Source organism: Sycon ciliatum, chromosome 2 (genome assembly GCF_964019385.1).
Source record: "Sycon ciliatum chromosome 2, ocSycCili1.1, whole genome shotgun sequence".
Lineage (NCBI taxonomy): Eukaryota > Metazoa > Porifera > Calcarea > Leucosolenida > Sycettidae > Sycon > Sycon ciliatum.
The window spans coordinates 10,477,324-10,489,359 of NC_088644.1; the positions used below are offsets into that span (position 1 = coordinate 10,477,324).

General features: G+C 50.0%; 1 protein-coding gene across 2 annotated transcripts in view; it reads left to right on the forward strand.

The window, feature by feature from the left end:
- The window catches only part of LOC135808625 (uncharacterized), a 39,224-nt gene that overhangs the window by 9,607 nt on the left and 17,581 nt on the right, over positions 1 to 12,036 (forward strand). For both annotated transcript variants that reach the window (XM_065321845.1, XM_065321844.1), the window contains 3 exons: positions 8,307 to 8,538; positions 9,388 to 9,607; positions 10,224 to 10,355. In XM_065321845.1, coding sequence (XP_065177917.1) covers positions 8,307 to 8,538; positions 9,388 to 9,607; positions 10,224 to 10,355 — 584 coding nt within the window. The remainder of the gene's footprint in view (positions 1 to 8,306; positions 8,539 to 9,387; positions 9,608 to 10,223; positions 10,356 to 12,036) is intronic.

Sequence of the window (12,036 nt, forward strand, 5' to 3'; positions counted from 1 at the left end):
CACGGTCAAAATGACCTGCGTTCATTTGTTCAGCTGTAGAATCGAAAGAGTCCTTTCAGGACCATGGAAAATCAGCAAAATTTCAAGAAGGAACGTCGAGCAACATTTTTGCGGTCGCTAGTTACGGGTCAAAATCGTCTTTGGGACAAGAAAAGGCGGTCGCTGGTTGTGTTCAGCAGGTAGTCGTTAGTCACAGTGCATTTTGAATGTGAGACCATCCGTGCCTGGTGAAGTGGTCGGTAGTACCAGGCTGGTCGCTAGTCACGGTGCCGGTCTTTACTTACAGGTTTTACTGTATATTCCAAGCAATGAGCCATTCAAAAACTGGCAGGCAATGCTCAACCGCATTCTTGGGTATCCTATGCATGACCTATTCTGTACACTGTTGAATGCTATTCAGGGGATTGTAGCATCTAGGGTCGTAGGGAGATTAGGCGGGCAGGTGGAACATGAAACAATGTGGGTATCACCATCTGAGGCTACCCGTGTGAGTCGCTCTTGGCAGGGCCATTTTGTCCATGCTTGGGTTTGCCATGATTGGTCCCCGTCAAGTATGGATGTCAGGCCATGTGCACGACCTCAATTTCAGTCATATGTTGCACAGATGACAGGACATGTCGCGGCAACTTCTGAATCCAGTGCTTAGCTACAGTAATGCACATCATCTCCGTTATATGTCGTGACGCACTGATGCCATTTCAGTCCATCTCTGTTCACATACAGTCGACAAACGTGTCATGACACACTTGTTGTAACTCGCTTTTCTCTGCCTGCTCCCAATCCCGTGCCATCTCCACACTTGTACAAAGGGGACGACGATAACTACATTTAGAAGACTGTTTATTGACACGACGAAGAAACACAACTAGACATGACGAACTCAAGACGAAGACATCATGAACTCTCAAGACGAAGACAGCTTTTCATACCACAGCAACACGCGCATGCACCAACATGACGTACACACGACGTACACAAAATAACGTACTACAACATAACTCCCTCCCAAGAGTAGAATCGTCCTCGATTCTAATAATAAAACAGAGTAAAAAGAGGAAAAGATCACACAAATCACTCAATCATACCACACCAGTCACACCCAGAAATAAAATACCTCTGCCTGCACTGCAGATCATTAAAAAAACTCTGTCCGCCCACCCAGAACACCAGCCACGATCGCTGTCACACGTGTGGGAACTGATAACCTCAAAACTCTAACTAATGCTTTACTCAACACACCACCTCACGATCACGCAAAAATTCTAAAATGTGAGAGCACAAATCATAAGAATAACAAAAAGAACAGAATCCACTGGCTCTGTGGGGGCCTCTAGTTATCCTCATAGAAGAGCAAATCAAAAAACAAATAGAACACACGCGCTGTGCGGGCGCCTCTTTACCCTCGAGGAGAGCAAATAATAAAGAACAAAATGTTGGGAGAACAGAAAATACACAACTCACATACTCATCACGTTCACAACAACACACGTACCCTCTCACCAACGAAACTCCTCACGCCGTCTGCCATGTCGTCCGCCATCTCAAAGCGCTGCTCAGCGTCCACATCCTCACACTTCAGCCTTCACCTTCCATCCTTCTTTTTTTTCTGTTTCAGTTTTTCTTCTGGGCACAGTTTTACGTCGTGTCCGGGACCATCCGTCCTTCTTCTTCTTCTTTTTTTGCTTTTCTTCTGGGCACAGTTTTACGTCGTGTCCGGGACCACCAGTGACGACGACTGACAAGAGACGGGAGAGACGAATGATGAAGGACGAGGACGACGGACGAACTTCTTCAAGACGGACAAAATTGTGACGATAGGACGACTGGAGATGACATCGGAAACTGGGAGCGAAGGCCACGCAGGACGAATCCAGAAGTTGAGATTTACAAATTTCCATTACCGCTGCCACCAATGTTGTACTGGCTTTCTCTTCCTGCTCCCAGTCCCGTGCCATCTCCACTCTTGTACAAAGGGGACGACGATAACTACATTTAGAAGACTGTTTATTGACACGACGAAGAAACACAACTAGACATGACGAACTCAAGACGAAGACATCATGAACTCTCAAGACGAAGACAGCTTTTCATACCACAGCAACACCCGCATGCACCAACATGACGTACACACGACGTACACAAAATAACGTACTACAACACACTGATGCCATTTCAGTCCATCTCTGTTCACATACAGTCGACAAGCAGTCCGGATCGCTTAGGTCCTGTAGTTTCGAACAGAACATGTTCTCCCTCGGCCTTAGCTTACATATTGGACTACTGATGCCTAGAGATAAATCCATACGCCTGTTACCTCGACCTCTTGAGAAGTTGAGACTGTTTTATTTGCCAATCTCAATGGAAAGACAATAGTTATAGTGGAGGTGGCTTTGGCAAATCTTGTGACAAATCAATTCCGCCTCACTAGTTTCACCTCAATCCTGGTGATGGGTCCTGACAAATCAATTTGATTGAGATACATGCAATAGGGGTTTGCAGCAAATAGACCACATGTACTTGCTTGGTTTTCAATGTGATGGTGTAGGGATTTTCGTGTAAGTGGCTGCAGTGCAGCCTGGACAACTTTCAAAGAAATCATTTCTGTGTACCAGTAGTAAGTTACTCAATGTTCGTGTGTACCACCTTGCTCTCTGTAGCACATAGAAAGCCAAATGCAGATTGATATTTCACAATTGCTCTTGGGGTCCCTGAAGCCATTAGGCCATGGGTTTAGAATAATATGTGTGTGTGTGTGTGTGTGTGTGTGTGTGTGTGTGTGTGTGTGTGTGTGTGTGTGTGTGTGTATGTGTGTGTGTGTGTGTGCATGTGTGTACGGGCGCACGTGTGTGTGTGCGTGTGTGGGTGAGTCTGCTGATCGCTGTGACATTGTTGTCGGGGCAGACACGATTGAGGTGGTGGACCAATTCACCTAGCTTGGCAGTGTGCTCTCCTCGGATGGTCTTGCCTGTGCTGATGTCTGCTCTCACCTTGAGAAAGCCTCAGCTGTGTTTGGAGCCCTCAAAGCTCTCATTTTGATAACAAGACCCTGTCGCTTCGCAGCAAGAGGCATGTGTATAAGGCTGTCGAACCCACGACCCTCTTGTATGGTGCGGAGACGTGGACCGCCAAGGCAGGCCACCTCCAGAAGCTAAACACGTTTCACCATCAGTGTGTTCGGTCCATCGTGGGTATCGGCCGTCGTCAACAGTGGGATGATCGGATCACAGCGGCCACATTAGCGGCTACACTCGGTGTTGACCCTAACATCACCAGCATCATCCATCGCCACCGTCTTCGTTGGCTGGGTCATGTCGGCAGGATGGACGCCTCGCGTGCACCAAAGCAATTGCTGTTCGGCGATCTGCTTGCCCCCGTCCTCGTCACGGCCCGAAGAAGAGGTGGCGAGATGTGGTGTCAACTGACCTGGCGGACTTCGGCGTGACCACCTGGCTTGAGAGTTGCCAAGATCGTCCCGGCTGGAGATGAGTTGCGAGTAGCACTCCACCGCCACGGCCCGCTCCTGATCCTCTTCTCTGTGTCTGTGGACGCCCATTTCGTCGACCAGGAGACCTGGAACGACATGCCAAGTTCTGCGCTCGTGTTCTCACTTGAATTTTCCGACATTCGCTATCATTGCGTACGCAATGGGAAAGATCAAGGTCAAGGTGTGTGTGTGTGTGTGTGTGTGTGTGTGTGTGTGTGTGTGTGTGTGTGTGTGTGTGCGTGTGCGTGCGGGTGTAGGGATTCGCAGGATAGAAAAAAGCCACTGCTCCATGTGTAGGGATTCGCAGGATAGAAAAAGCCACTGCTCCATAGCTGTGTGGTGTAGACCAGGCTGAATTATGACGGTCTTCAGCCTTGCAAGCTGTTGAATGGTGCAACTCCAGCACAAGTTGCTATGGCTTCTTCCATAGCATTGTACAGTCACCTACCTGTGCCTATATATTTGGCATAGTGCATCCATATGTAATTTGACCCCGCTTCCTATTTCACGCCTTCGCGTACGCACATGCACCTCGCATGCACCAGCGGTAACTGTTGCGTGCCTGTGCTATTTACATGCCTACTCTGTTCCCCGTGTCCCGGTCTTCTCCTTCTGTCTTCATCAAGTATAGTTTGTAATTCCTACCGGAGTATGATGGTTGTGTTGGACTGAGAGAGTGTGCATGGGCATTTACCCTTAGTGCTGTTGCAGTAACGCAACACTTGGTGTCAGAAATGGTACCCCGAACCCTCGCCACCGGACCCGCTCGCCATGGCGAAATTTCAGCCCCCTGAAAGCTTCGACTTTTCCGCACCTGAGAATTGGCCCCGCTGGAAAAGCCGATTCACACGCTTCCAGATTGCTACCAAACTCTCTTCCGAATCCGCAGATGTCCAAATCTCCACTCTCATCTACTCTCTGGGCCCAACTGCGGATGATATCTTCCAGCGTGAGTTGTCCTTCGCCCAAGATTCCGACAAGGACGACTTCGATAAAGTGGTCGATGCTTTCGACAAGTACTTTGCACCTGCGGACAATGTTATCCACGAACGGACGCAGTTCGCTCGTCTCCTCCAGCTCCCCGGTGAGTCCGTAGCCACGTTCTCAAGCCGACTCCCTTCTGTCGCGGCGAGATGCCGTTTCGACGAGCCGTCAGAACGGATCCGCGATCACCTCGTCGCCCACATGCTGATTCTGAAGTGAGTAAGGCGATGCAGAAAAAGGACATAGGCTCCCTCACCCTCGCCGATGTTCTCAAGGAGGCCAAGGCAGCTGAGACCCTCGAAATCCAGCTAGCCACTCAGCGCTCCGCAGCCACTCAGCCCTCCGTCACAGCCGCTGTCGCTCGCGGACATCACAAACAATCTCGTCGAACTGGCAGACCGAAGAATGCTCCCGCTGCATCTCGCCAGTCCGCGCTTAGCTACTCGACACGTGGCCCTCCAGCAACCTCTGCTCCGCGCGCTCCCTGCTCCGGCTGTGGCTCATCCAGTGGTCACTCGCGCCGCGAGTGTCCTGCTTGGTCCGTCGAGTGCCGTAAGTGCCAGCGTCGTGGTCACTTTGCCAAAGTGTGTCGTAGCTCTCGTCAAGTGGGCGCGAGCGAGCTGTCTGACCATCCGGTGAGTGATTCTGCTAGTGCTAGTGCGAGTTGTTTTATGGGTAGTGCTTCATCCGAGTCACAGGAACCCAGTATCTGTGTTTTGAGTTCAGTATCCATTCCTGACTCAACTGAACCCTGGCTTGTTGAGCTCCCCATCAATGGCCAGTCAGTGTTGTTCAAGCTGGACTCTGGCGCAGACTGCACACTCCTGTCACTGCCTTCCTACAATAGCCTCAGTCCTCAACCTAAGCTCACGCCGATCTCCACTAAGGTCACTGGACCTGACGGCCAACCTCTACCCATACACGGCGCATTTGTTGCTGCCAGCTCCTGGAAGGACCGCAACGTCACTTTCCGTGTTATTGTTGTTGATGGCCCCAGCAACCTCCTGAGCCGCAGTGTGTGCCAGGACCTGGACCTCCTGTCTTGCGATGTATCCGAGGCATCCGCAAGGCCTCCGTCCGCTCCTCCTGTCATTGGTCGCATGTCCGGTCCTGCAGCTACCATCGAGCTGCAAGACAATGCCCAACCATATCACTGCCAGACCGCACGACGAGTTCCCATCCACCTGCAAGCCAAGGTCAAGACCGAACTTGACCGGATGGTCCAGACGGGAGTCATCTCTCCAGTCACTGATCCGACCAACTGGTGCGCGCCCATGGTGCCCGTTCTCAAGAAGAATGGCTCCGTCCGCATCTGCGTGGATCTCAAACGCCTGAACCAGTCCGTGAAGCGTTCACACTTCACTCTGCCCACCATCGAAGACACACTGGGTAAGCTGTCCGGCGCCGAGGTCTTCTCGTCACTTGACACGGCGTCTGGGTTCTGGCAAGTGCCACATGCTGACGACAGTGCGTCACTCACTACCTTTATGACCCCGTTTGGCCGGTTTCTTTTCAACCGTCTACCCTTTGGTATCACCAGTGCGCCAGAGGTTTTCCAGCGTCGCCTACTGGAAATCGTTGGGCACATTCCCAACGTGGTCGTCTTCATGGATGACATCCTTGTGTTCGGTGCCACTCTAGCTGAGCACGATGCTGCCCTCACTGCTGTCCACGCAGCTCTCGCTTCTGCAGGCGTACTCCTCAACCCCGCCAAGAGTCGCCTCCGTATGAAGTCCCTGACGTTCCTGGGTCACCTCATCGGTGCTGACGGTGTCCGCCCAGACCCAGCCAAGGTGTCTGCCATCCAAGCTCTGAAGTCACCGACCAACGTGCCCGAGTTACGCCGTGATCTGGGCATGTTCACGTTTCTGTCGAAGTTTGTGCCAGATATGGCCAATGTCAGTGCCCCGCTCAGTGCTCTCCTGAAGGCCGACACCGCCTGGCAGTGGGACATCCAGCAAGAAACTGCCTTCTGTCGCCTCAAGGAACTCTCTACTACTGCTCCCTGCTTGGCACTGTTCTCGCCCGACCAGCCCGTCCGTATTAGTGCTGATGCCAGTAGCTACGTACTGGGTGCTGTCCTCCTGCAGCCTGATGGCTCCCGCTGGCGCCCTGTTGCCTATGCGTCCCGCTCTCTATCTCCTACTGAGCAGCGCTATGCCCAGATTGAGAAAGAGTGTCTCGCCATCGTTTGGGCATGCGAGCATTTCCACCACTACATCTACGGCGGTCCTCAGTTCACAGTCGAGACTGACCACAAGCCTCTCGTGCCTCTCATCAACTCCGCTGATCTCGCCCGCTCTCCTCTGCGATGCCAGAGACTCCTGATGCGGCTGATGAGGTACAACCCAACCGTTATCCACGTGCCCGGCAAATCACTCGTCATTGCCGACACCCTATCCCGTGCTCCGCAAGAATCCTCGCCTACTAGTGATCTTGCTGATGAAGTACAGCTGCATGTGTCTGCCGTCACATCGCATTGCTCCACCGACCCGCTCTTGGTCGACGTTCGGAACGCGACCAACACTGATGCCGACATGTGTCGCCTCCGTGCCCTCATCCTCAACGGGTGGCCAGCCAAGCCCACCTCGGTCCCCGCTAGCCTCCGCCCGTACTTCGCTGTTCGCGATGAGCTCTCAACTGCTGATGGTCTCATATTCCGTGGCCAACGTGTCATCATCCCTGCATCCCAGCGCAACGCCGCCCTTGCCAGTGCTCACGAGGGTCACCAAGGCGTTGGTAAGTGTCGTGCTCGTGCGCGCGCTGTGATGTGGTGGCCTGGTATGTCTACGAACATTGAGTCGTATGTGATGTCTTGTGCCACCTGTGCCAAGGCCCGTCCTAACCCAGCCGAGCCGCTCATCTCGTCCGAGTTCCCATCTCTTCCATGGTCAAAGATCGCGTGTGATCTGTGTGCAGCCAAAGGATCCACTTACCTAGTTGTTGTCGACTATTTCACTCCTGGGTCATCTGCCCGCCAAAATCGGCGCCACATGCGTGCGTTGCCATCCACGTCAGCTCAACACCCTGATCCCTCCCGCTCACCCTCCTCCATTGAGCCCCTGTATGAGGTTGAGTATGGTGTTCCTGCTCCTGTGCATGTTGCCCTGCAACCACCAGCTAACTCTACTCTGCCGCCTCTTCTGCCTGTGCCGCAGTCTCCTCGAGTTGCTAAGCCTCTGCCACCCGGTCGCAGACCACCATCCAGGCGTGTCCGCCATGCGCCGCAACGCTATGCTGCCAAAACCTGAACACAGTAACACTGTTTACTCCATGTGTTCCAGTTGAACTATGGCTGTGTTCTTTTCATGTTTTTTTTTCTCTCTATCATTCTGAGTAATACTCACGTTGCATTGGTACCCGCTCCAGAACTGCTATCGTTCCTTTTCCTCTCTCCTTTGCTCCACACTTTCTCGTGTCCCTCCGTTCGCATTTTTTTCGGGGGGAGATGTACAGTCACCAACCTGTGCCTATATATTTGGCATAGTGCATCCATATGTAATTTGACCCCGCTTCCTATTTCACACCTTCGCGTACGCACATGCACCTCGCATGCACCAGCGGTAACTGTTGCGTGCCTGTGCTATTTACATGCCTACTCTGTTCCCCGTGTCCCGGTCTTCTCCTTCTGTCTTCATCAAGTATAGTTTGTAATTCCTACCGGAGTGTGATGGTTGTGTTGGACTGAGAGAGTGTGCATGGGCATTTACCCTTAGTGCTGTTGCAGTAACGCAACAAGCATGACTACCATCGCCTCTGGCAATGGGCGTCAAAAGGTCAAAAGGTGTGCGTGTGTTTGTGTGTATGCATGTGTGCTCCTGTGTTGTTTTGACTATAGGCAACTATTTTCTAGGAAACAAAAATAAACTGTGTCACACTGCCTGTCAGAATTTCACTGTGGTCAGCGAACTTGGTTTGTTCGCAAAGAAGATCAAGACAGTGGCAGCTTGGATCTTTTTCGAGGAAGCAACAACGTCGTGTTACAAACAATTACCTGGAAAAGTCTGGTACTTCCGGAGAAAGTGCTCCAGGAAAAAGATATTTGACTTTGCGTTGAATGATCGAAGGAGGTAAGAGCATCATTCACACTTTTCTTAACTTGTCTGGGTGAGATAATTGCACTGGGGCTTCCTGGAAATATTTGACTGTTTAAGGTACTAGTTATCTCCTTCGCTCCCTCACCTTTTCCCATCAATCGACTTATATGATTCATCGCAATAGAAATTCGGACTCTGCAATGACCCTGCTTTGATATCGGTATGTTCTGCTGGCATCTGTGCACGGCAAGGAAACGTTTAGCATGGCACGTCACTTTCTGTACTTTTGCACTCATTTGTTTGGCATTGACTTCAGTATCAGGATTGTCAAACGTGAATATTGAACCTGCTCTTGTTCAGTGTTGTAAAATATAATAATAATAATAACCGACGAGGAGACAACAGTCGTAAAATAGCAATGAAAAATATCAATTGTGCACTCATAACCATGTATAAACAATTAAAATGAAACAATTCCAGAACGTTTTCGTGTGACCATCATCAGTGGAACATCGTCACATAGTAAGAATCACTAAAACAGCCAGTTATATAGCTAGAGTAATATGAAAAGAAGCGTGAGAATGCAGCACAGCTAGCTAGCTGTTCTGGAATTGTTTCATTTTAATTGTTTATACATGGTTATGAGTGCACAAATTTTTTCATTGCAATAATAATAATAATAGTTACAGTTCGCATGTCACTCATGGAAGGATCCATGGGCTTAACGCATCTGTCAACGAAATCCAGGCAGAAGAGCCAACAAAAGGCATCTCATTATTGTTAGAACGTATCGCAGTAAGAACAACTACGCAAGCGCAGCACATTTTCGACAAGCATCAGCAGTGTGTTGTATACATGTATATATTGTGTTGTGTGTTGCAGCCAAGGACAAGTTCCTCGCTACGACTGTGCTGCGTTTGCACTGGCTGGCCTGTACGAGCGCTACCGCACCTCCACCACATCTGTTTTACCAGGTTACCCTCTGTTGTTGACGCCATGGAGGTCGCTCATGCATCACTGGAATTCTTACACCCTAAAAGGCGTTTCGTGGAGGAAGGGTGATCCCCGGCAGCTCTTCAACGAAGTCTGCAAGCCTGATAAGGTATGCTACAATGCACTACGTTTCAATTCACTTCAAGATGTGTCATTGTTTTCCCATGTTCGTGGCTTAGCTGGATCATCAAATAAATCACAGCCGACACCATCAAGCGCTGAATTAATACTAATAGGTGATATCCTAAGCTAGTTCACACGTTGAGCTTATGCGCTCACCTGGGTGTGATGTACTGCTGAGTATATGAATTGTCTTGAGCCCCTGTTCTATCAATGCTGGTGCCGATTATTGTGTCAGGCAGGAGTTGTTCTTTGGTAGGAGCCAGCAGTAGCTTTCGGCCTGTTCATCATTGATTCAGTTCAATCTCCCCAGCACATGCGCTCTCTGGACACACTCATAACGTTCTAGCCGTTCAGTATTCTTACGACGTTCAGTATTGAGATCGGTATGATTAAAACAGTTTTATGGAGCAAATTTGTTTGCCAATAACGTTATCTAAAACAACTGGAGTCGTGTTGCTGTTGCTGGAATTATCGAGGTCGGCCAGAGAATCTATGTGGTGGAGTTTAAACTAAATCTAGGAGTTCTTTTTCCATATTCTAGTACGGTAGATGTGTCTGATACACAATCTTCTCCCTTCATTTTTACTGGTGTGATTTCCTAGCGGCATACACTCGATCCCAATTTTGCGATGGGCAACTTGACCTTGTATCCGGCTCCAGGAGAGCAGTTCGACCTTGCCCTCAATGTCGCTGACGAGTTCCTTTCCATCGTCCGATCAACGTTGATGCTTGAAGTAAGGCCATTGCCATTGCGGAATACTCAGTACATGTAGTTCAATTGGCAGTATCTAGCTTGACTTCATTTCAGATTTAACTCGATTACGATGTTTGCCGGAGTTGAAGAAGTTTGTGGAAAACTCTGGGAGGTTCTTTGCAAAAAGGATGGAAAAGGCAAGTGTTCAATCCTTTCTATCTACAGCGACACCACAAGTCACTAGCAAACTTTGGCTTTCGAAGAACTTAACAACTTTCAAGGCTTCGAGACAGGAAGCTTATAATGGCAAGGAAAAACAATTTTTAAAGCTCTTTGTAGACATCTATTCAGTCACTCACAAGACAGCCATTGTGCTAAACAGATCTTCTTTAGTTCTCTATCAGAAGTGCGCCATGTCATCTCTCTCGTGCTATACATAAAGCGGTACAAGCACGTGCATGCCTGCACGTGCGTACATAGTACTACATACAACTGCATGTACGATATCTACATTACCCCCCTTCCCTCAAAAAGAAAAAAAAAGAAGAAAGAGAAAAAAGGAAAACAAAAACAAAACAAAAAACACTTGCATCCGTATCCTGCAGCTTGCAGAGGAATGTACGTACATGTGTTGGAGTAAAAGAGAGACGGGAAGTGTTGCAACTATTAGAAATAATCTGACTCAAACTTGAGGCAAAAACACCATGAGTTTGAGTTACAATGCAAACTCGACCAATAAGGGGAAAAAATAAAGAAAAAATCTTAATATTCACAAGGTAGTTAGAAGATTCTAAACAACGTCAATCTGGTAGCGATTGAAGCCACTCATTTGGTAATGCATGACTCGACGACTCAGATGTCAGCTTCACGTGCTTTCTCTGTAAGCTTTATCTGACGGCCAGCTCTGGTCTGTACGCCCTCGCGGAATACACTTGGACGAGATGTTGGCGGTGACAGTGACATACAGGCCGGTGTTGCAGGTGGTGCTGCCGTCTCCGGTGAAGCTGCAGGAGACAACGGCAATGTGAGCGCAGTTACCGGAGCTTCGGGCCTGGATGTTGCGCTGCTCGCTGACGGAAGGCTTGTTGGGTCGGCCACTGGCAGTGCTGGAGCACACACTGGCTCTGGCACATGCTCCCTCTCTGACTGTGCCGGAGGTTTACTCATGGGTGCTTTCTCCGCTGCTGCTGCTGGTGGTGCTACAAACTCGGTGACATGCTGACGGTTCCGGAGCAGTATGCGTGACCCATCAGTGACCCCAACCTGACGACCATACTGCTCTACTACCTTCCATTCTTTTCGAGGGTCGCTATACCCATCATGGAGCACTACCCGCGTACCTGATGGCAAATGGGGTAACTTGCGGAAACCTCGGCGCGAGTCATGACCTTCAACCATTGCTGCTTTCGCCTTGATCTGCTCAGATGGGTTGACGATCTGTGGGGTGATGGATGCTGGAACCCGTGTCCGAATGACTCTGCTGAACAACGCTTCGCTCGGCGATGTACCTAGCATCCAGTGCCACGAATTGCGAATGTCGAACAAGACTTGAGTGATGCGGCGGTGTAGCGGTAGATGAGGTCTCAGACTGGCAACTCGTTCTTTCACCAGACGATGTAGTCGCTCCACCATACCGTTAGAGCGGGCATACCGGGGGCTAGACTTGCAATGCTCAACACCCAACTGAGCGAGAAACTTGGACAGCTCAGTGGATGCAAACT